The sequence below is a fragment of the Pyxicephalus adspersus genome, chromosome 8 (genome assembly GCF_032062135.1).
Source record: "Pyxicephalus adspersus chromosome 8, UCB_Pads_2.0, whole genome shotgun sequence".
NCBI lineage: Eukaryota > Metazoa > Chordata > Amphibia > Anura > Pyxicephalidae > Pyxicephalus > Pyxicephalus adspersus.
In genome coordinates this window covers 49,856,207-49,880,918 of record NC_092865.1, presented here as the reverse complement: position 1 = coordinate 49,880,918, position 24,712 = coordinate 49,856,207, and the positions used below count along the sequence as shown (strand labels likewise).

General features: G+C 42.0%; 1 protein-coding gene across 2 annotated transcripts in view; it reads left to right on the top strand.

Moving 5' to 3' along the window:
- Positions 1-24,712, top strand: part of PLXNA1 (plexin A1) — a 224,154-nt gene that overhangs the window by 176,749 nt on the left and 22,693 nt on the right. For both annotated transcript variants that reach the window (XM_072420537.1, XM_072420539.1), the window contains exons 11-21: positions 5,322-5,418; positions 5,752-5,942; positions 10,653-10,804; positions 11,139-11,259; positions 11,348-11,484; positions 13,259-13,426; positions 13,719-13,812; positions 13,903-14,142; positions 14,245-14,388; positions 14,656-14,890; positions 19,628-19,770. In XM_072420537.1, coding sequence (XP_072276638.1) covers positions 5,322-5,418; positions 5,752-5,942; positions 10,653-10,804; positions 11,139-11,259; positions 11,348-11,484; positions 13,259-13,426; positions 13,719-13,812; positions 13,903-14,142; positions 14,245-14,388; positions 14,656-14,890; positions 19,628-19,770 — 1,722 coding nt within the window. The remainder of the gene's footprint in view (positions 1-5,321; positions 5,419-5,751; positions 5,943-10,652; positions 10,805-11,138; positions 11,260-11,347; positions 11,485-13,258; positions 13,427-13,718; positions 13,813-13,902; positions 14,143-14,244; positions 14,389-14,655; positions 14,891-19,627; positions 19,771-24,712) is intronic.

Here is a 24,712-nt window from a genome sequence, read left to right as displayed (position 1 = left end):
AGCCTTGGCAGTGGTTGGTATCAAATGCACATGTATGCACATGTATTCAATACCATATTGATTGCTAAAGCACTGTGTATCATAATTGTAAAAATTCTTCTGTATTCTCCTCCTGTCCACCTGCTTTCTAATGGTGGATTCATTGTATTTCTCCCGGGGTTTTTTTGATGGTAACCATGGACCTTGCCTGCCCAGCCACTTGTGGTCTCCATCAGAGATCTGTATGACAGGGTGACAACACAGAAGCACAGTTAGGAGTTGAGACCAGATCGTTGTCACCCTCTACCAGGCACTGCCTAAAGAAAAATAATTCCATATGCATTTTTTTCATATTCCATATGTATTTTTTTCAGTAGTCAGAGCTTTGGTCTTATAATAATACACATAACATTTTATTACCACTCTAGATACAAATACTTGGTGCCATCTTTTTTTCACAGTCATACAATAAAATATACCCCCAGTGTCACTTCGTACATACTTGCTTTTGATTGGCCGTCAGTAGCAGCCATTCCATTTTTGGAGCATATATGGCAGCACTGTATGTCAGGGACCATTGCAATGATGGAGACATTTTGAGATTTTCCACTAATGATAATTGCTCCCTTTCTCAATAAAAATCAATATAGAAAAGTATAGAGTTAGTGATCTTAATGAATTAATTACTCGCCCCCTTCCATCCTTCTCCCTACCTTTCAATACATTTAATTTTCCATGACCATCATATGGCCCAATTTCCTTCGGTCATCATGTCGTAAATAAGTGCTCAATTTTATTTTATTTTTTAGATAACATACTGAGCTTTTGCTTAATGTCTCCATCCTGGACAATGATTCAGGTATCGAATTGTATTTTGTTTACTTCAAGCCATTAACGGAAGGAAGAATTTCCTGTAAAATCAGCTCCTAGTAAGGCCAATTCCCCAGAGATGAGCTGAAATAATTAACAGAGCATTTTTGAGGGTCGATGGCGTAGTGACCTCTGCCGAGCAGTTACAGACCCTGGTGCTTTGCTGTTTGGTGGGCCAAGTCTGTATTGGAGGATCAATATTGAGTTATAATATTTTAAATTAGAACTGGTTTAAAGCGTCAATGGATTTTGTAACTGCAGAATTTTGTTTCACCCTCAAACTGTACAAATGTGGTGTATGGTAGTGCAATATGCATGTGAATCGGATGCAATAGCACAAACATGACTTCATCAGAGTGCTGCTTCTCCTTTTACTGTCCAGAGGATGTGTATGTAGCCTTTTTGTCTGAATGACATGGGCCCGCCGGGGTCACCAGCCAGGTCCTACATCGACTTTCTATGGAAGTCAGTGTATCTGCCAATCAGCTTCCAGGAACAGGTGAAGTGCAGAGATTTTCCATCACTTACCTCTTTCATATATATCAAACACTTTCCATGTTCCTCTGGAAGCACTCCATTACCGGAAGGATCTGCAGGTCTTTCTTTTATCCTATTTTTTTTGTTTTAATAGACATTTCAAGGGCAGCTCTGATTTTCCTTAAGCGGGACAGATTTTATTGATCTTTGAAAGTAAAAGTTGCTAATGACAGCCATCTGTGGGATAAGCCATGGGGCATGCGACTGATGTGTTTTCTTTAGGCAGAAAGAGTCGCTGTGAGTAATCTCATGAAAAGACCACAGTGGTTAGCCCGGAGAGTGGAGCATCAACGGAGGTGCTGAGGCATGATGTCATCGGGTCTGGAGAAGATGTGGACTCCCTGGGGAGGGCGTAGCCATAATTCCTGCAGATGTGCGGCACTGCGGCCCTCACCCGTTTGTTTTGCTGATTGTTAGTAAAGGAGATGTTTTGAATATTTTTGCATTCTCATTAGAGATGTAAGCCAAGTATGCAGCAGCTGTAACGCAATACAGATCTGAGGCCAGGACTGATATTTCAGTCTCTTTTGATGACATGCCCACCACCTATGCCCATTATCAGGGGCTCCCACCATCACCTATGAGTTTTATGTTAAGAGGATGTCCAAAGGAGATGGGACACATTGTGGGGGCACCTAAAAGTGTTCTAGCTAAAAATTACAGCATAGAGGTCTTAACTAGAACCTCAGACATGGGGGACGAAAGAACTCCATTGTGGTTTCTGGTCATTTGACCAAAAGCTCCATTCAGCTTAAAAGGGCTAAGGGTAACTTTCTCCAGTGTGTAAGAAATTTTCACAATTGTAATTTTTTTCCTTTACCATAGTTTCACCATTGTTGGCTGGCGGAAATACCCCGGCATGCCAGGCTTCTTGCAGCTCACACCAAAAAGGTGCCAATAGAGCAGTTGCATCATTTTATTATCTTGCAGTATCCTGCTGATGGATTGGAGGTACTCTGCACACCACTGGCATCTCTGTGTTAATCCGCTCGCATTGATGTGTCAGCTGGGGCAATCCCCTGCTTTTGGATGGGAGGGGGGAGGCCTAATCTCATTTGCTCCCACAGATAATACAGCAGGAAGCCACAACTGCAGAAATCACTTTGACCTCCTGGCCCGCGTGATCTCCTTCTAAGTAATTCACAGCATCATTATCTCCGAATTAAGGCTTGTCACCTTCTAATATGATGGAACGCTGAGCCTCTCATGCTGAGCAAAGTGAGACTGACAGCTTAGCCAGCAACGGGTTAAAAGGACGTCATGAAAAATAATAAGAAGGTGTAGGAACTGCACAGCGCAAGAAAAGATTTGATTTGGCATCGTGGCCGCCAAAATCTGCGTGCTTAAATTTACCAATAAACAGAAGTCGTAAATCATTTTGGTAATAAGTAATAGATTGGAATTGTATCCCCTGAAATGAAAAGGATCTCGGGACTGAAGAGGAACTCCAGGCACATGTGTGAGAAACAGCCTTCTGTCGCTGATGTCATCCTTCAAAAATCATGAAACCGTTTTTCAGTTTAGCCAGTGCAATGACCTAAAACAGGCCTGTGTGTTGTGCCAGCTAAAATGTGAAATCTGACTTTTGTTTTTTGTAAGCGGATTGGATGTAAATGGGATGGAGAAGGGTGACATCAGGAGGGTGCTGTTATCTGGTCATTTAATGCCAAGCAGAAAGCAAGGTGATTGCATGACACACAGAGATATTCGTGCTGTAGACCGTGTTGTCAGATTTATAAATCCTTTGGGGGGTAAGATTATCAATGCGTGTATTTAAAAGGGGTAGTTGGTGTTTTTTCTGGAGATTGCCCTAAATGTTACACCTTTTTATTACTTGAATAATATCAGGCTAGTCTCCTCTCCAAGTACTGTGTATGTCTGTAAATGGCGGCTTTATTTTTTTTGGTTGAAGAAGGGAGATGTTGAAAAGAACATTAAGTAGCCAGGCAGCCTTGGGCTGGTGTGCTTTGTGAAGATCTCCGGGTCCCAAATAAGACATGTCAGAGTACAAATTGAAAATGCCAACCTCACTTAGGATAGTGTCAGGCCTCTAGTGGCTAAATGCCACCATTGCCCTGTGGCTGGGCTCTGAGCTTAACATACAATCATAAGTACAACCTGTGGCCTGCACAATGAGAGCCGTCTTGCAAAGTAAGAGATCCTATTGATCCGTCTTCATTTCTGACTATAATGTGCTGAGCAGCCAATCAACATTCTTGTCTGTTCTAAGAATGAAGCTAAAGTCTTATTGGCTGCTTCTTCTTCTGGACCCTTCACTGTGCTCATTGCTTTAGTATATAGCAGGCCACCAACCCGAAACATGTATGCAGATTGGAAGACAAGTCTTAAGCATATTTTTCCAAGACCGTGCAGGGCAGGTTTTAGAGGTTTGGGGGAACTGGACATTTGCCAATGGCCCCATTGACAGAATGGCAGGGGTGCCGGGAGATGGAATGTTGGGCCACATTCAGAGATGCATTTTTTTTAAAAAACAGTAAGGACACCATTTCTCAACTAGGGTTTCTCCAGACGTTGCTAGAGGTTCTTTGAGCAATAGGCACCTGACTCAGGTCAGTTATCACTGAGACCAATAATCTTTTTAAGTATTTTTTCCTCTATCCATCATTGAAAGTGGTCTTCTTCCCATTGACCACCAGGCTAATGTACTATCATTTTGGCATATCATAAATATTGGCCAGGTTTCGCTGAGACCTGAAAGTCATTTCCAGGGTTCCATTATGGTAAAAAGGTTGGATTAGGATAAAGTCTGTGGAACTTACTTCTTCAAAAGCAAGTCAGTCCTGACAGAACTTGGGAACCACAAAATGCAAATTAATTTTATTACACTGTAACAAGTTTACACACTTTCTTTGTGGATGGGAAACCACCTGGTATTCTTTATGTGTACCACACGTGAGTGAGAAAAAAAAATTTGAAACATTTCCGTGTGTTGGAATGCTGGAAAATCGTTTGTTCAAAGATAGAGAAGACTTTTTATTTCCTGAAATCAATCCTCGGTAATGTTATGTCAGTTTTACATATAATAGTCCCGGCACAGCCCTGGCTCATGCTGGGTGACTATTGAAGTAATTATTTCCCCTCTCACCCTTTTATCTTTTATCTTACTCTCCTTCAGATGTTTAATTTTCATTGGTGGCTGTCAGTCAGCATTTGAAGCTATTTCAGAGCTGTAAATACAACAGGCCGTTTATCTGTGTGCGTTAACACCTTGGGGGGAATGGTGTCGCATTTTCTGTGTTGTCAGTGCGGCCCCAGAATGCTTTGTGTTTCGCATTGACTCACCCAGCATTGCAGGACTAATAACCAGGGTCCTTTTCATGAATTTTGACATGAATAGGAGCCATGGGGGTCAGAGGTCATTCATATCTCCTTGCATCTGAAGTGATGTCATACTGTAGAAAGCCCAGCAATTTATATTTGTCTGACGGTGCATTGGATTTAACTCCTACCTGGGGTGTTTGTATTCATCATATGATCTATAGGAAAATCCGTTTGGGAATATATCCATATGTAGTAATTATTATTATTATTATCATTAATAAACTGTAGTTATATAGTGCCAACATATTACTCATTGCTGTACATTAAACACGGCTATATTTCCATGTAGTGCTCAACCCAAAAAATTATTTAAGCTGGGTGGAAATTGTATTGTGACCCACCTGTTCAGTCACCACCCAAAAACAGCTGGGTGGTTATTGAAATGTACCAGGTGGTGTGCCCAGCTAAAAGGGGCCGGGGAGAACACTGCCATGTGTACATTTGTGGCAGCTGTGCCTTCCAATGTCATACACAAGATTTCGCATAATGGAGGGCAGCGCTTGGGCGACTACTGGTTTTTGATTTATTCTATTTTAATGACTATTTGATTATTTGTTCTTTTTCTTATTGCTCTGTTTCTTTCATTCTTGCAGTACAACTACGAGGGGAACGACATCAGTGACTTGCCTGTCAATCTGTCAGTGGTCTGGAACGGCCATTTCGTCATCGACAATCCTCAGAACATACAAGGTGAGCTGCGATATCCATTATAGTGTGTGTTGGCGGGGGGGGCTCCAATCTCAGTTGCTTATAGCATCCCCTGTATTTTCGACCTTTATAACGGCAGGATTTGATTGGTCCCTCTAAATAATAGACGTGTCCCCCTTCAGACACCTTGATTCATGTCATGCGCTAACCAAGCAGTGTTTTTTTTCCCTTTCTCCCTTGCAGTGTTTTGATCTATTGAATTTTATCTTGCACACCTCGGTTGGGTCTTTGTAATGCATTGCTAATTAGCACAGGCGTGTAATTAATTAATGTGTGCCGCACAAGCAAGTATTGACTGTCTGGTTTGTTGCACAGCCCACCTCTACAAGTGCTCAGCCCTGCGGGAAAGCTGCGGACTGTGTCTTAAATCCGACCCTCGCTTCGAATGCGGCTGGTGCGTCAGTGAGAAGAAGTGCACCCTGCGCCAGAACTGCCCCACATATGAGAGCCCATGGATGCACGTCAGCACGCCGCAGAGCCGCTGCACCGACCCCAAGATCACTAAGGTAAGGAGTGCTTGGAAAAGGTATATACAAGGCAATGGGGAATTGAAGGTACAAGCAAAGTGGTGACACTACTTTGCTTTGGCATACATCAAAAACATAAAGTTTGGGTGATGGCGTGAAAACCAGCAATCTCCTGTAACTGCAGGTCCGTGCAGCGCTCTCTGCATTGCTTGGTAATTACAAGATAAAACCCTTCGTAAGGATCCACAGTACATCAGGACCAATAAAAAAAAAAGAATATTCGGTCTCATGTTTGTCCGGCACTCCCATGGCACCAGTTACGGACTCCCATTTTGTAGCTGTGGCTGTTCGGGGAGGCAGAGTGACTGATGCGTGTTATTTGATGTCGGTTATCTTTCGCTGAATTACACTTTTCTGTTTGTCCACAGTCAGCGGGTCACGTTAAAATGAATTCCCCACGTGTATATAAAAGCAGGATACAAATTGTATTTACGGTGTTCGGCTGCTGATACAAAACACGTGTATTATAGAAGTCAGCGTACATTGGTGTATCTGTGTTGGTAGCATGGTACTTTGGTCCCGAATGTTGGGATCAATTAGGAATTGAGCACGGGTGTGTATTAGTCAAAATGTTGATACAAAAATGAATGTTTATACAATACTTTGGGTTTTTCGGGCAGCACATATAGCACAGTGCAAAAGTAATCAATGAATACCGCAACAGTCATACAGCATCACTAGATACCCCCCTCCGGGGTTGGAAATGTGGTAGGACTCAACCGCAATATATCCAGGGTAGTTTACTCTCTTTTTAATTGGCTGCCATTAATTGGCTATCTTCTCTAGTATTAGCTCTGCTGTACAGGGACTGTAACAAACAAAATTCAGGCACTTCTACTTAAAGTTCATATGTAATTGTTTTTTATTTTCTTGGGATTGCACCCCATAGCAATAAATTACCCATTGCACTTGTAATGCCAACCCTGAGCTCCCTCTCTCACCCCATCTTACAAAGCAGGAACTCCCCCATGACCCTGATTTCAAAGTTGTGGTAGCTGAAGATAAAGACAGATTTCTTATATTGCATGGAACTGAAAAACAATTACCTTTTCAAAGAATATATAACTGAATTAAAGATCACTTTTCTATGTATGTATGTATGTGCGTCTGGGCTTTTCAAGTTTCCTGATCAACTCCGTACTTTGTGATCTCGCCCCAGTAATAGACACCTCAGGGAACTGCTGACACAGGCAGCCTTGACCAATCCGTAATATTTCTGAGGGAATGAATCAGACCAAACAGAGATGAGACGGTCAGCAAATGTCTGCGGCTTATGCCAATAGCGGCGGAGATCAATGGGATCTTTCTCTCCCTGTGATCCCCCCCACCCCCCTCACCTCTGTGCTTGTGCATATCTGACGAAGCGGGGCGTTTTTTATTTTTCAGAAGAGCTGTTTGTTGTTTTATTTAAAGGTTCCCCTGTGAAACCAATTAGAGGAGAAGAAGAAAGAGTGGAGTGGTGTATTAAGACATGTCTGTGCTACTGATTGAGGCTCAGGTGATAGCAGGAGGACAGTCTGTACTGTGCATCACGCCCTGCACTAGCTGGGGGCTGCCATTTCAAGTGCCATGGAGATCAGAAGCTGGGAAATTTCTTCCTTCTCTTCTGCAGCAGCAAATTGTAGCTGGAACGGCTACCAGTTTTATATCCTCTTTGGCACGGTATCTTCACCATGCTTGTGCAGCTTGCTAAAAGGGCAAACCTGGTTGGAGCTGCATACAGAACATCAACCTGGTACTGTTGGATCTGTCCTACCTGCAAACATGTTTGAAGTTCTGTCCAGCCACTCTTTTAAACCCAACCGTACCAGAGAGCACAGCATTGACACAACTGTTTGCCATTGAAGCTATGTAGCACCTGTGTCACTGACATGCTCATTTAGCATTAAATGAGAATCACCACCATTTAGGACTCAAATGAAAAAGCTTGAGGCACAGAAATGGAATTTACCTGTCTATTTCATACTTCTTGTCTGTACTGTAGCCAGATAATGACCATTTTCAGGAGGTTCCTGCAATGAGCCTCACATTTCCCAGTACAAATTTCCATTAAGAGCAGCAAAACAGTGGCCTGCAGCCAGAAAACATGGCTCTAAACAAATCTAGTGGCCCCGCTTTCCAGTACAGCACTAATTGTCATCACAGTGACACAAATTCATTCTGTGTAAAGTTGGCCGTTCTCTCCGGGAAAGTTTTGAAGACAAAAAAAAAAGAAACTTAATTAAAGCTGTCCCCCTCATAAATTGCTCTTCCTCTTCCTGTCTCCCGGCGGCAAATCCGTAACGAGACCCATAATTCCCCAGAATGAAATTGTGCAGGCTGGCACCCAGGCTCATTCATCCCATTTAGTGCCCGCAGGTGTGTGACGAGCGATAGCCCACTCTGAACGCAAAGCAAGCTCTGCTGTGAAATTTCCCGTAATTAGCTTGTTATTGGCGTTGGCGAGCCACCTTCCCATTCGCTCATCAGTCATAATGCTGCTTTTGTCACCGCACACCTGTCCGTCTTATTGAAAATATTGGTGGTAAATGGATCTCATCACAAGGCGCAGTGTCCCCTTCCACGGAGTGAGACGATCGTTTCGGTGAGGTACGAAGCATGGAGGCTCAGCGTTGTTTTTTTTGTATGTGAGCCGAGCCCCCTTCATTCCAATGAAACCTCACTGTTGCTGTGTTTGGATAGTGCACCAAATACTGCTGTGCACAGTGCAAAATCAGAAATGACAAATCTGATGCAGCCTGCAGTTTTTAGCTTTTTTTGGGGGGTCCCCCGTACCATCATTTTAATACCTGTTCCAAGGGGTTGGATAAACCATATCACAATGCCAAGGGTCAGCTTTTGTTGAAACCAAACAAAAGCCGTAACAGCTTTAAAAAAAAGTGTTTTCCCTGCCAAATAATGTGTTGTCACCCTGTTACAAAAAGTAGAAAAATAACTGGCATGGTCAACAAGTTATAAAACTTACTGGGGGCCCAGGAAAACAAAACCTGCTGGTGTATTGCGCGTGACCCACTGCATCAAATATATTAATTTTAAATTTTGCTCAGAGGGGCCTCAAACCGAACATCTGCACACCCAGCAGAAACACAGAAAAAGTTTGGCTTGCATATTTGTAAGGAAGGCACGTATGTATTCTTCCTAAAGTTGAAATTGTCAGGTAGCGGCAACGCAGAGAGGCTAGTTGTGCTTCCAGCCGGACGTCCTTTCTATAGCCACGCAGGCAGTTATGAAGTTGTAATGCTCCTGCTGTGTGCGCTTTCTTACCGCGGGCTGCTGTGTTTTGTACGCTAATGTAAGCAGGCAGGGGGCTCTTTGTAAATCCACACACATTCCTGTTTGAGTTTGAAAAGCAAAGTGAAATGCAGTCGTTAAGCCGAGGAACCCAAGTGAAAACTGCCATTGCTTTAAAAGGCCTAACCGGACCGGGCCCATGAATATTTCACCGGCGCTGTAATGTGATGTGAACATGCCAAGAGGGAATAGTGGTAGAGAGTGGGCCAAAACAATACAGCAATACACACACGTGTGGGAGGCAGCAGCATTGATTACCCCAGCCGGGTTCTTACATTCTGCTTGTTTTTATTTGGAAAAGTGGAAGTGGCTGTTTTCTTGCTATCTCATGCAAAATGTTTTTGGCAATTGAACCCTATTATAAAGCCACTCTGGGCATTTTCTCCCGTTTTCTCTGTATTTTAAAAATAATGCGGCACAGTCTATTTTTCTGAAGTTTGCAAAGACTTACTGCTGGTAAATAGGGCACTTTAAACAAGTGCTGTTTTTATTAAGCTAGGGAAAGTACTATGGAAGGCACATAACCTTTTATTTATTTTCTAAATGCACATTTTTCCATGTTTTATCCATTAAAAAACCCAGAAAGTACAGACAGATACCTGTTAATCTGCCAGAAATGCACTCAGCTCATACCTCTTTTGTGGGCTGACAATGAATAGCATTTTTGTGGACTGAATGGTGTCGGCTCTACACACCTACCTATAAATTACTCACAACCACCTAGCTGAAAAATACATTACATAAAGGCTAATTATTTTAATTTGAGCTAATTACTCTCCTTGAGATAACATGGGAACTAAGCACAGGGCAGAATCAACAAGTAATAATTGCCACATTGACTTTTAGAATGTTACTATGTGCAGACAGAAAAGGTAACATGGGCTATGGCTGCAATCAAGGCATCATACTCTAATTAGCCAAAACCACCAGGGTTATCACCAGGGTATCACCAAATGGTATGTAGGTCCTCCTTGTGACCGTCTGATCCATTGGTGCTTGGACTACACAAGACTGCTTGAGGTGCCCTATGGTACCTGGGATCATAGTGTTAGCAGCAGACTGATTCCACCTCCTGCCTAGGCACACATCCATCTGAGGACGTAATAAATCATACTTTCTTCAATAGCTCCATGATCCAGATCTGACACTCAGGTGCCTATTGTGAGTTATTTTGGAGATGAATAGTAGTCAGCATGGGCAGTCAAACTGGTCTATGGCTGCACAGCCATACTCAGCATTTTGGGAAACCATCAACCTCTCACTTGTTGCCTAATATATCCCACCCCTTGTCAGATGCCATTGTAATTAAATATTCCATGTTGTTACCTTTTTTAGTGTTTTTGATTCACCTCTAATAGACACTTTTCATTCATTCATGCACACCACATATTTTTTTAGTTATTTCCTGAAACCGGCCCCAGGCAAGGAGGGACGCGACTCACCATCATTGGAGAGAACCTTGGTCTGAGGTTTGAAGACATCCGCTTCGGTGTGAGGGTCGGGCAAGTCATGTGTGTCCCCATAGAGAGTGAATACATCAGTGCCGAGCAGTACGTATTAACTTGTGTTTAATGGCAAAACATTAAAAATGATTGCTATTTGAGTGGCCTAATATGTTGTGTGTTTCTGTAGCGCAGTGTATATCAGTGCTGATTCTTTTTTGTGGTTTATAATGCAGCAATGTACCTATGCATGCTTGTGTCCTGCAGTACCCTTATGGTATGATTGCTAGAATAGGGCTGCAGTAGAAATAAGATGGTGCAAAGCCGTCAATGCTGGAGAAAACTTTGAAGACACCTATATGTTTAAACAGAGAAACTGTACTAACATTGGAAAAAATACCAGGGTCTCTTTAAGCTGTAATGTTTTGCTGTCATCTTGCAGGATCGTGTGCGAGATTGGTGAAGCGAGGATCACACAGCCCCGTGAGGCCACCGTGGAAGTATGTGTCAGGGATTGCTCCAAGGATTACATGACCACTGCTCCAAAGTCTTTCACCTTTGTTGTAAGTTTCCAGCTTTGTCACTAAATAGTAAAAATGCCATTGTTTAACTAAGCAGTTGTAACTTAGATATTTGAAATTCTTTTGGCAGAATCCTCATTTTTATCGTGTGACCCCTGCTCGCGGTCCGCTGTCTGGAGGTACATGGATTACAATAGAAGGAAGCAACCTGAACGCTGGCAGTGATGTCTCTGTGGATATTGCAGGACGACCCTGCCTCTTTTCATGGTAAGGCCATGTTGCAATGTTGTTACAGCTGTCTCTTTTCTTAATCTGGCTGGTGGTGCATGCTGGGATTTTGGATCAAATAATCGCCATGTTCATGATCCAATGTTCAAAACAATAGAAGGGATTGAGTCAACTTACTGTCATATATAGATGTATAATGGAACAGTAGAGATAGGTTGCTGTATTCTGTTGATTTTGTATTTCAATAAGTATGTATCTGTTGGAGTGGCATTGGAGTGTAAGCTTCTGTTTCAGTGTGGAGAAGGATGCGACTGGCTCAGTATTCTCTGTACAGCATTGTGGAATATGTCAGCACTATATAAATGTATTATAGTAGTGTGTTACTTTGGTAGAGAATTGGTGTAAGCACCCTGGTGGCAGAGCCTGTTGTAAAAGCTCAATGTTCTCTGTGTACCACTGCAAATTTGGATTTTAAATAGTTAGCCATTTGACAAGAACTGAACGTGGATCACTAGTAAACCCAATCCAAGACAGAACAGTTTTGCAACAAGGCTGCATTGATATTGTTATCCCAGGTGCTTACACTCAGGAAATATTACATACCTGGCTCTACACCTATACAGCACTAATAGCCTTTGCCACAACGCAGACAGATAGATATAAAAGCCGCCAAGGCCCATCAGTAATACTTTCCTGCGTCAGACTGTTTTGTCTGGCAGCCGTGGGTTTAAGTGTTTGCCTTGTGCCCACAGGCTGCTACTCCCGCTCTCCCATCTTCCTCTGCCTTCTATAGGATTTCAAGTGCATAATTTCTAGATTACGAATGATAATAGAGCAGGTCTTTAAATATTTTCCTGTGGTAATTGGTGGTTATCAGCGCTAATAGCTGCTGTTTGCTGGGTGAACATGTGATACAGACTGTTAGTTCAGCATAGTCTTTTTATACCGCCGCTTTTTTTCCCAAATGTTTCCCAGCTGTCTGGTGGAAAGTGGTATCTAGCATGACAAGAATGCATTTCTAGTACCCATGTGTCTCACCTTGTACCATTTAAAGGGTTCTTGCTTTGTTTTTTCTGGGGGTTTATTTAAAGTATTTTTAATGTCAGCCAAAAAGCCAAATGCTTTTACTGAAACACAAAACAGACTCATGCCTTAGGTGGCCCTCCTACACTCCTGCACTCCTACAGTGTGAAATGATTGCATAGCAAAGAGAAAATGGCAGCTCTTCTGCAAGGGTTGTGCCGCTGCCCTGCCTCCTGCTATTGGATATCTTTTGACTCCCATCCTAAGCTCTGGGGCTTCTCACCTTATTCTTTGGCTTACAGAGCAGAAAGATCCACTGCGGGCCTGATTTTAGGTTTTCATCTGGCCTAGCAACACATCATTATGGAAGATTTTAGGTGGTAACACAAGTCTAATTAAAATGTAATCTTGTGGGTTTTAGGTTTGCATGGAGTTTTTCTTTCTCCCAACACATTAAAAATATTAAAGGGTTAAAGTGATGTTGGTCGAGTGCACGTGAATGGCAGGGGATTGTGGAACGTATTAGTGGGTAGCAGGGTTGGTCTGACAAGAGAACCTGTTAATTTATCCTAAATGGTGAAACAGATTGTTGTAAAGGGAATGCAAAAATATCTAAATCATTTAATTTCAAGGGCTTGGTGGCTGTCTAATTGGCTCCTGGTTGTTTTTTTTATTACCTAGAACGGAACGAAGTCATTGAGCCAAAATGTCGTAAATAAAGCCTTGAATTAGTTCTTTGGGTTTTTTTTTTTTTATTCTAATGTCCATTTCTGTTTTTTCCCCATTGTAGGAGAACAGCAAAAGAAATACGCTGTAAAACCCCACAGGGACAGATCCCATCCAGTGCAGAAATTCAGATCCACATCAATCGTGCAGTGCTCCGTAACCCGGAGGTGAAGTACAATTACACAGAGGACCCCACGGTGCAGAAGATCGAACCTGAGTGGAGCATTGCCAGGTAATATACACAGCATATCGCAATGGTTTCCAGTCTGTCCTGATGATGCAAATTTAATTTCAGGCAAACAGCTAGATACAAGAACATAATGTATATATGGGAGTTCTTTTACCTGGTAACAGACCCACATGAGGAGACCCAAAGTTTTCTCTGCTGGAGTTGGATACCGAATCAAATAGTTGCATAAAAAGAAAAAAACATTTATTGTGTAATAGTAAATAAAGATTTGCTCGATTTTTTTTGTTTTCTTTCACGCTGGAGTTCAGCTTTAAGCCTTGTTCATCTTTTGCAGTGGTGGAACTCCGCTGACCATCACAGGACTGAACCTGGCAACTATTAAAGAACCAAAGGTTCGCGCTAAGTATGGCGACGTGGAACGTGAAAATGTAAGTGTTGGCTAGGAGCTGGTTGAAAGTGTTAGGAAGACTAGCAGGGGTGAACTGGAACATTAATGGCTTTGTGTTTTCTTTATCTAGAACTGTACGGTGTATAATGACACAACCATGGTGTGTCTGGCCCCTTCCATTGAAAACCCCCTGAGAACTCCACCAGAAATTGGAGACAAACCAGATGAGATCGGCTTTATCATGGACAATGTCCAGGCGCTACTCATCGTGAATATGACCAGCTTTACGTACTATGCTGACCCTGTGTTTGAGCCCCTCAGTCCATCAGGGAGCCTGGAACTAAAACCCAGCTCTCCTCTTATCATCAAGGTAAGTAAGGGCAGATGTGCTGCTTACCCCACCTCAGCCTCCTAGTGTCCCTCTTCTATAAGTGTCTAAAATCATAATTTGCCTTTGTTCTTTCTTCCTCAGGGTCGTAATATCTTACCAGCTGTACCCGGAAACTTCCGCCTCAACTACACAGTGCTGATTGGCGACACCCCCTGTGCCCTAACCGTCTCGGAGACGCAGCTTTTGTGCGAATCACCAAACCTTACAGGGCAGCACAAAGTCACAGTAAGTACAATGTGCAACAATATAAATGACAGATCCAAAATCAAGAGCTGTAATTATTGTAGACTGTGGGAGGAGCTGAGAACTTAGCTGCAGAGCTTTCATTATGGAATCACACCAGACAAGAATGTGGTTGGTTCAGAGTTACAGCATGTATTCAAAGCGACATATTAGCTTTGAATAGACTGACCTATAAATGTTTAAACAGTTGCTTGCTGGATATCAGGCTTATCCTTTATATCTGCGACCTTTTTTTTTTTGCCCTTTCAGATCAAAGCTGGAGGGTTAGAATTTTCGCCTGGCACTCTGCAGATCTATTCCGACAGCCTCCTGACCCTTCCAGCAATTATCGGCATTGGAGGAGGTGGTGGACTTCTCTTGCTCATCATCATCATTGTCCTGATCGCCTACAAACGCAAGTCGAGGGACGCAGACCGCACCCTGAAACGTTTGCAGCTGCAGATGGACAATTTGGAGTCCCGCGTAGCCTTGGAATGCAAGGAAGGTAAATCCTGACATCAAAACAATGTGCAACCGTTTGAATAAACCAAATTCCGGGTCTGGAAATTCAAAAAACGCATGTTTTCAAGAAAACCGCACATTCTCAAAAACGCCTTTTTTAAGCAATAGTTTTTCAAGCCATTTGCGCAGATGTTTCAACTTGTCTACACTTGCCAGCTTTCATCTCGCACAATATGGCCGTGTAGATTTTTAAATGATCTGCGAATGTTCCTCTGAAGTCAGATCATTGCTGCGTTTTTTCCCCCCCTTCTTATGTTCCATCTCTCCCGCACTTGTGTAGCAGATTGTACTGTGTCAGCTTGAACTGCTTTCTGAGGTTGTAGCTCAGCTTCTTAATTTGGTACATATGGCATCAAAGTCCGTTCCTCTGGGATTCAGTTCAGGATACAATATACTAATAGGCAACATTTAGACGATGACTTCCTTCCATTTATAACTTCATTCCTCTGAGGTGGACCAAATAAAGGGGATTTTTTTTTTTACATTTTAGCCGAGGAAAGGGATAAGTTAAGGCAGCGAAACACGGGGTGTCTCATTACTCGGAGGAAATGTGGGCGAGAAACTAGGACGAGGAGCCTGTGAAGTCTCTTGCAGCGAGAGCCTAATTGCCCATTATTTGTCTAACCATAACGGAAGGGTCGTAACCCTGCCAACTGCCGGGGGCCTGGAGGTGGGGAACAAAGCTGGCACTGCAAAGGAGATTAGACAAAAATCCCCCAATATATAGAAATAAATATATATACCTCCTCCAGAAGAGCTATAGATAGCAGGAGTGACAAGGGAGCCGCTGGAAAAGATGATGTGTAATATTCTCCAGCTGCCAGATAAAAGGTTGGGCTTTTAATTAAGTGGCGTGGTATCTGTACCCGTTCTGCGCATTTCAGTTCTTCCATGTACAGATAAGAGATCGCCGCTCATCTTGCCACCACATTCTGTCCCCCCCTCCTCCAGCTACGGCTGACAGCTCGAAAAGTTCCTCTCACCAAGTCCACACAAATGTAATTGAATTTCTCTCTCAGATCTATGGCTCATGAGCCAGGAACTGACATAATTTTACCTTTTACATTCCTTGAACAGAATCAAAAACCAAGCCAATGAATCAGTTGTTGAGGGACTGCAAGACCCAAAATCCTCTGGCAGGCTGCAACTTTTTGCAGCAGGTGTGGTGAGGCTTTTTACTTTGCTGCTTTGTCACATAACGATGTCCAACCATAATTAGGTGTGCATTTGGCATTATAGCGTAACACCAGGCAGACCAAAACACATATATGGAAGTGGACCGACATTTGTTTTTCTGTTTATATCGATTTACACAGCCCTATCACATAGTACAATACAGTCTAATAGAGTATGAGTCCTCATTTTAACTTACTGCATTTAGGTAACTATAACAGGTCTTATCCCCCCTTAGAAGAAGCAGCAAAATCAGCTTGATACTTTTAAGCATATCTAAGACCACCTGTCATGTAAGATCCAAGGAGGCAGCTATTGCTGACTATTGCTTCTGATGTTAATTACCTGATCGTTATGCTGATACATTATCTTCAAAGCCTCTGAGTCCCTGAATTTGATCAAATATAGTGATTCTGGCACTCATTATTTGTTCCAAAGCTGTGGCAATAGTACACAAGAATCAGCCAACCAAAAATATAAGGAGTCCAGCACAAGTACCTCTAAAATGAGTAACTCGCTTTTACTAAAAGTTTGTCACTAGTGCTGGCCCATCTTTCCTGCTTTGCATTGTGGGTTTAGGATGTAACTTGTAGAATCACACTTTAGAGTGATGATAATTTTAGTTCCACTTTAAAACCTGGTGAAAATGAAGGATTTTGTTGCAGATAGGAACGGGCAATGGCATTCTTATCTGCCTGATCGCTCACTTTGACTGTCAGGATTCCTGAGCTGCACATGTGGTTGCGGCAACGCCTGGCACATCCCAGGCTCCCTTGCAGTTGCTGGGACAGAATGAACTCCTGTGAATTTGCTCAGTTACATCATCCTGCTCTGGCCAATCAAGATGGGCAAAGATTGCAATGATGAAGTGGATGGCGGCATCAGCAACGGAACGTCACAGATGAGTATTATCAGGGTTTAGTTCTCGCTTAAACCCGCACTCTAGGCAGATCCATCAATGAATAGTTAAAATCCATTCATATGAACTGACTTGAAATTCCATTCAGAAAGTCTCATCTTCCAGAGCACATACAGATTGTTGACTTTCAGTGCAGGTATTTCTTCCTCTTGACATGGTTCCAAGGCAATGCAAGCATTATAGCTTTGATTGGCTCACAAAGTTGAATCTTCCTCATTAAATTGAAGATTAAAAACACAACTGGATAAATGATATTTTTGTTATATACCAGCTTGAGTTTCGGCTTTATTATATGCAAATTTATATCCTAAATATCTATCAGATATTTCCCTTTATACTTGGTAAACTTCTCAATCTCAGCAGCTGAACCATACAACAGTGCACTCTCAGACGGAAGCAGTGTCCTTTAAAAATTAATGCATTACATCTCGCAAATTAGAAGCCACTGAAGTGAGGACCGCCGTACACAGGTGTAATAAAGTAGCAAATTTATGAGGAATTCTTAAGGTTAATCAGTGCTAAAAATATATTTAATCAATTTGCTTTGTCCTGACATGAACCCAAAGCTTTTTCAGTAACTGCAGGATTGTGATGCACGAAGTAAACCGCAGCACAATACATGTGTAAGTGAGACCGATAATCAGAACTCTGATCTGTAGAAGCCTTTTCAGCTGAAAATGACTATTTAAAAGGAAGCCGCGGCCCCCCGCTGCCCTGCCGCCAATGGCGTATTCTCAGGATTAAGTTATTAAAGCAGGAGCGTTACCTCGCTTCTTCCTATCTCCTATCAGCCTTTTAGATTATCGAAGTATCGGGGAAAAATAGTTTATTCTCATAAAGTACAGTCCGAAAGATTAGAATCTTCAGATGATTGGGCAAACCAAAGAGTTTTTTATTCATATTATGTTTTCATTCCAGCAAAATAGAACTTATAAAAAGAGTGTCTCTATTATTCCACAACTACTGGACATTTGTATTCAATCTTTTTTTATATTCTGTTTTTAAGATAAGTCAGGAATAGGTTGTGGTTGGGGTCTGCACTTGTTGGTTAGTATAACAGTGTAGGTTTTCATCTTAGGGAAGGCTGTTTATGCTGTTATTTAGCTGTACTTTCTCCCTAATGGAATAGAAAGCTACCCTTTGAGGCAGTCTGTATCCTGCCTGTCCAATGCTTTTCTGAGCTGATAAAGGAGGATAAGATTATCAAGAAAAAGCCTTATTTTGGGTAATTCTAGCATCATTCATGTAACCATATTTTTGTATATCAGCCCCAAGCCGGAGATTTTTACAGCATTCCACTTCTACTTTGACAGAGAGAGAGAATACAAATCAATACCAAAAAGTCATTATAAGAGGTAAAGCCGCAGTTTTGGACATGTTCAAGGAAGATTCTGAATACTTCAAATGCCTGCTGGTGATTGGTTCTCGTTCTCGTCTGCCAACCACTTTAAACTTTTTAAAACTAAAAGTTCTGCTTAAGAGCAGCCTCAGCGGGATGCCTGTTCTTACCTGTTTTCGCTAGAAAAGACGCTTCCCTCTGCTCCTCTGATCTTGCTTTCACTTTTTTTTTTTTTTTTTTTTTTTTTACTAAGAGCTCGACTTTTCTGAATTTCGGACCAGTCATGTAAAACCATTTTCAAAGAGGCACACAGAGCGGGTAGCAAAGGTTTTTTTTTTTTTTTTAGCAGGCTGCTTGTGGTGAGAGCCCTTAGGCTGAACTTTTAAAGGTTCAAACGAGTTCAATTTAAAGTGTCCTCTGTACCAGCGGAAAATATTCATTTTGCCAGCTGCTGTGCAGGCTCCTCTACAGGTGACCGCGGAAGCTGCACAACTTTCTTCTGGGTCTTCTGTTCCCTCCCAGCGGAAAGCCTTATCCCCCTGGGTGTAGCAAACAGAATATCAAATATTCCCAAAAGCAGCGAAAAATGCAAAGTTAGCCTTCGAAATCTGTTCCAGATTGATATTTATTTTGATATATTTGTTATGAGTTTTTCAGAGACGCCGGTGAGTTAAATCACCTTTTTAGTCTCTCGAGTGCTGCCTTCATCCTTGGATGCAGTATTCCCAGGTCTGTACTCTACTGATTGCTGCAAAGTCTCACTCTTCCCAATAGATTTTAACTTTTATTGGAGAATACAGTAGAAGAGTGGGATATAAGGCAGTATGGATGAGAGTTGGGATTATTGGAGTATTTTGCATCATCACACTTCTCTCTATACCAGCATCTCATTTGTATATTTCCTGCGTTATTTTTTAACACCGCTATATATGAGAGATTGTTGGGTTTTATAAATGGTAGAAGGGTTTGTGTGGAGATTGACCTCAGTGCTGTTGCAAGAGGTGCTACCATTGCTGCAGCTTCCTAGCTGGTAAATTAATATCCAACTTTAGCAGTTCAGGCTTCTGACCCAAAGATGCATGTTTGTTCCGGATCAGTGCCAAAGACACACAACCAAGCAATCAGCATTTTTTGAAAGAGTATTTTAATATTATTATTGTTATTATTAATAAACAGTATTTATATAGCACCAACATATTACGCAGCTCTGTAAGTATATTTACAGTAATCCCTATATTTATCTCACTGCAGGCTTCCTTTATTATTGCATTCATTTTCTTTTTTCATAGCCTTTGCTGAGCTGCAGACGGACATCCACGAGCTGACCAATGACCTGGACGGAGCCGGAATCCCCTTCCTGGACTATCGGACGTATGCCATGCGCGTCCTCTTCCCTGGCATTGAAGACCACCCCGTGCTGAAGGAGATGGAGGTAGGCACTGTAGTAGACACAGCACCCCCTATACATCATTTGGCTAAGTGTCAGGAAACGGATGAATGCAAGAAGAATGAGCACGTGTCTAATCTGGGAGTTTGGCTCATACATCGTGCTCATTACACTGCTATTGTTCAGCGGGGGAAGAAACAAGAGCATCACAATTGCTGGTCCCCCCCCCCCCTTCGAAGCTGCCCATTGACTTCCATATCTCTCATTGATAATGTCAGGTGCTGATAAATCTGCCTGTTTTGTCTTGAATCAGCAGACCCAAAGTGCATTTTCTGCATGACTCTGGCAATAGTAAACACCAGCTGGCTATTCACTGGGCCTATTTATGTATAGCAGAGTGCAGTTGTATGTCAGGAAATGTTACATTTTATTTAATAGGAGCCAGGCATGTCTTCCTGCAGTGTGTTCTCTCCATATTCTTGCTAGAAATGGTTTAGTGAAAGCAATTCCCCCATGATTTTCCCCCATTCATCAGATCAATGGGGCTTGTTTTAGGACTCCTAGAACATGGAACACACAGCATATGTATGGCATTTGAGCCATTTATGGGCTTACAATCTGAGATAATAATTAGCTCAATGTAAAACTGATATCTCGGAGTTTCATGATTGTTACATCCTTGCTTCTATCCCTTTGGGGGAGTGGGGTACCCAGGGTGAGAATTCCCAACTCTGTAGATGGCAAAGGATGGTAATCCTTTACCATCCTTTTACCATTATATGTCTTGCTGGGACCTTTCAAATAATGCAGTGATCATTTATAATGATTTGAAGGCCACATGCACATTCAGGAGTATTGGAGGAATGTGAGAATTGATTTGCAAGTGAAAAGATTTTTATTAATCCTGCTGGTCACCACGCACATAGATGTTATAGAGGCCAAACTGTCTATGCAGGACACTCTAAGGCCCAGCACTGTTTTGAAGGCTTGTACAGATGCTCAAATATTGTCATTCTGGTTGATCATTTCAGGTGACCGTAGAAATAGGCTAGTGGTGTATACTGTTTAAACATGCTCAGCTGTTTTATAGATGGGAGAGCAACAAATGCCCATTGCTGGGATTATAATAGTACCTGTTAGCAGTTGGTCATTTAGTGATCCAACATGTGTGCTTGATTTTACCCAAAATGATCATAAACAATCTCCAAGCATAAAAGTCTACATAGAGGTACCAATAGAGCATTATTCAGTCAATTCCGTCAGTGGCTGACAAGCTGCCATTTATGCCTTTTCTCCTGTACGCTTTTCACATCTCCAGCAGCCTAACGACCACTAATAATCACAATCAGAATTTTCCTTTTTTTACCTTAATGAACTGGCTCTGCAGAGTTAAAAGTTGGTGAAATTTATTGCTAGCAGGGTTTATATGACTATTTAAAAAGAGGATGCCATTTCCTTTTTTATGCAACAAAAACTCAGCATATAATTTATGCTGAACGCTGTAAATTACAGGGAAACGGCTGCAAAAGTGATAATTTATAGCAGCGGCAAATGTCATTTTTTTGGAGAAGATGGAAGATTTTTTTATTGCAGGCTTTTAAGATGGCATTTATGGCTGTGGCAGTGATAACCAGACTGGGAGACAGCAGAAGCCCTGCAGTTGTTGATGAACTACTGTTCTCAGCATTTGGTGGGATGAGATTTGATCTATGTTATCTGCAAAAAAACAAAACAAAAAAACAATTTTTAATTGATGCAATTTGGTGTGTGGGTGGGACTAGATAGCCAGGCAATTGAATTACCTTAATTCCCCCCCAAACCTAGAAACGTGTCTTAGTCCCCTCTCCGCTCCATGCTTAAATAAATACCCAATGCTACTGCGTGTAAAGGACCAAGAGACTGCTCATTCTGACTTCCCCTGGCTGCTCAGGGACTACAAAGCCTAGCATACCCTTGCAAGCAGCTACCCGCAGTTTGGCTGCACCCAGCCAGCCAGCCATCAGCCTCTAGATTGCAGAAGAGATGTGTTTGCGATAGCACGGATGCAGATGTATGTGATATACTACCATTGTTCCGTTTTGTCCCAGGATCCTTGGAATAGCGTGAGCTGGTCCCCCAGCTGAAGGGGAAGTCGCTGAAACCGCAACTTTATTAAAAACTCTTACAGTATTTTATTACAATTCCCAATTGTGGAGGTCAACCCTCGAGAACCAGAACACACTAGCAAAACTTTAAATGAAAACTGTGCACATTTGTTTTTTGTTTAAGACCTTTTAAAATCACTGAAAATTAAAGAGCTGACGGTCTGATTGGCTGCAAGTTGAATCAGTGCCAAAAATGTTTTATGTTACCTGTTAGTATTTGCTTCTGGTTGGACATAAGCAGCCTCAATCTTCCTGTTATGTATTCAGATGAAGATTTGAATAATTGGAAGGGAAAAGCAAGCACTTCTAATAACCTGACTAGTCTGTCTGCAGAGAGCCTTGTTTTTAATCATTACCAATATCCAATCAGGTGTCTAGGACTAGCATTGCCTGTGGGTGGAGTCACACGGGGACTTTTTGTTTGAATTTGAATTTTGTATAGTCCTACGATTGACCACTGTTGGACAATCCTAATTGACTTGTAGGTTGTTTTGAGTCCTATAAGCATCCTGATGACCAAAAGTTACTCCTCAACATGGAATACAGTACATGGTCAAAGGTTTTTGGGCACCTGACCAGCACATTGAAATAAGCTGGTTAGACAAGGGATGGGTTCCAGTACCACGGCCATTATTATGGACTTTGCCAATTTGCACATAACCTTAACATTTTGGAATGTGTCTGTGGGAATTTGTGTTCATGTACCCAAAAGCACATTTGTTATGCCAAGTACAGGATCTTGGATGAGATGAACTGACTGACAAATGGGTTCAAATTCATGGGGTTGAGGTCAGAGCTGTGTGCAGGACACTTAGGCTGGCCTCCTGCTTCCCATGATTTTGTATGTCAGTAGGAATTTGCCCCCATTTGTGAGGACAGGTAATGATGTTTGATGAGAAGACCTGGCCCACTATTTCAATTCATCCCTAAGGTGTTCAGTGGAGTTGAGGTCAGGGCTCTGTGCAGGACACTCCAGTTCCTCCATATTATTCTCTTCAAACCATGCCTATATGGAGCTGGCTGTGTACACCTAACCTTAGTCTAAAACAGAAAAGTGCCTCCCAAAAGTCTTACCACAGTGTTGGAAGACACCAATTGCCTATAATGATTTTGTATACTGTAGCAATTAAAAGCATTTTTTCATTAGAAACACCTGAACCTAATCATTTGTTGCGGTATCCGCATACTTTTTGGCCATACAATGTATTTTAATGTTGGATACAATTCCAATCTGAGTATATCTTGCCTTGGCAAAGCATGTCTGCTGCAATTTTTAGTGTTTGTGCCATTGTGTGTCAGTAAATTCCACTGGAAGCAAAAGACTTTCCAACAAGTAGACAGATTGGGGACAGAGCAGGAAAAATGCATTTAGTCGAAGTTAATATAAAAATATTGATTGAAGAATCCTTTTTTTTTTTTTTTTTTTTTTGCAAGAAGCAAAGTCTCCCCCCTCCCCCCCTGACTTTTCCCCTGATTGCATTTACTATCCACAACTGCCCTTTATAAAAATGGGTTTAGCCCCATGACACAGGCCTCTGTCGAGTACAACACATGCCATAAAAGCAGCCTTCTTACGCTATATCATCAATAGGATTTCCAATAAAGAGCCATCCAATTAAGTGCCTTACATTCCCTGCACTTGTTTCATAGTTCGATATGTTTAATGGCTTTCCAAATTTACTTTCTAAAGCCGGCTCGTAAAACAAATGACAAACTTCCCTGGGCCACATAATGTGCAATCTGCTTTTCGTCTGCTGCAAGGTGAGCTGGCGCTTCCATTAGACGGGCAGTAATTGGGGAGAAGTTATGTTTCTGGCAGACAGTTTCCAGATGGTCACAAATTCTGTCCTCATCAACCCCAAGCTTCCTTCAGAAAATATGTAACTCCAATGTACAGAAAATGTTAGTTTTTTTTTATTAAACTCCTTGTACAGGCTCCTATCATCTCTCATCAGGACTACTGTAACCTCCTCCTCTCTGGTATTTCACTAACCCAACTCTCTCCTCTACAATCTATTATGAATCCTGCAGCCAGACTCATCCATCCTTCCCACCACTGCTCTTCTGCTGCATCTCTTTGTGGTTCTCTTCATTGGCTTCCATTTCATCTTAGAATCAAATTCAAGCTCCTGTGCTTTGCCTTCAAATTCCTCCACAGTTCTTGTCCCACTTACCTTTCTGACCTGAAAGAAAAATACTCCCCTAGCCACTCTCTTCTCTCCTTCAATGACCTACTAATGACTTCCTCACTCCATAACCTCATCACACGCACAGCTCCAAGACTTTTCCAGAGCTGCCCCAACTCTCTGGAATGGACTATTCGGTTTGTTCCTGCTTTCTTTTCATTTAAAAAGATTTTCAAACTTGCCTACCTGTCTTCTTATGTCTCCTAAACCCTCATTACTTACCCATCAATCCAGATCTCCCCTCCTATTGTGTGATATTTCCCCCACTTCTTAAATTGTAAGCTCTTCTGTGCAGAGTTCTCTCCTCCTCCTCCTGTGTCAATGTTTGTATCTGTCTGTCTTTTTCTACCCATATTTATATATAGTGCTGTGTATTATGTTGGCGCTATATAAATACTGTTTAATGATAATATTATGTCCGCGTAAAATAAATACACTTATTCGGTACATATGCCATACCTGCACATTTCCCCATCTTTCATCATTTCAAAATGTACAAAAAGTCAAACTGTCAACCACTGGTGCAATGCTTCTGGTCTCCTATATCTCTTGGCTTTATCAGAAGGAGAGCACTATATAATACACAATAGTATGTAGCTTGGAAATGTTGGGCTCACAGCGAGTCTGTTATGGGCAGGTAAAAACCTCAGCACAAGC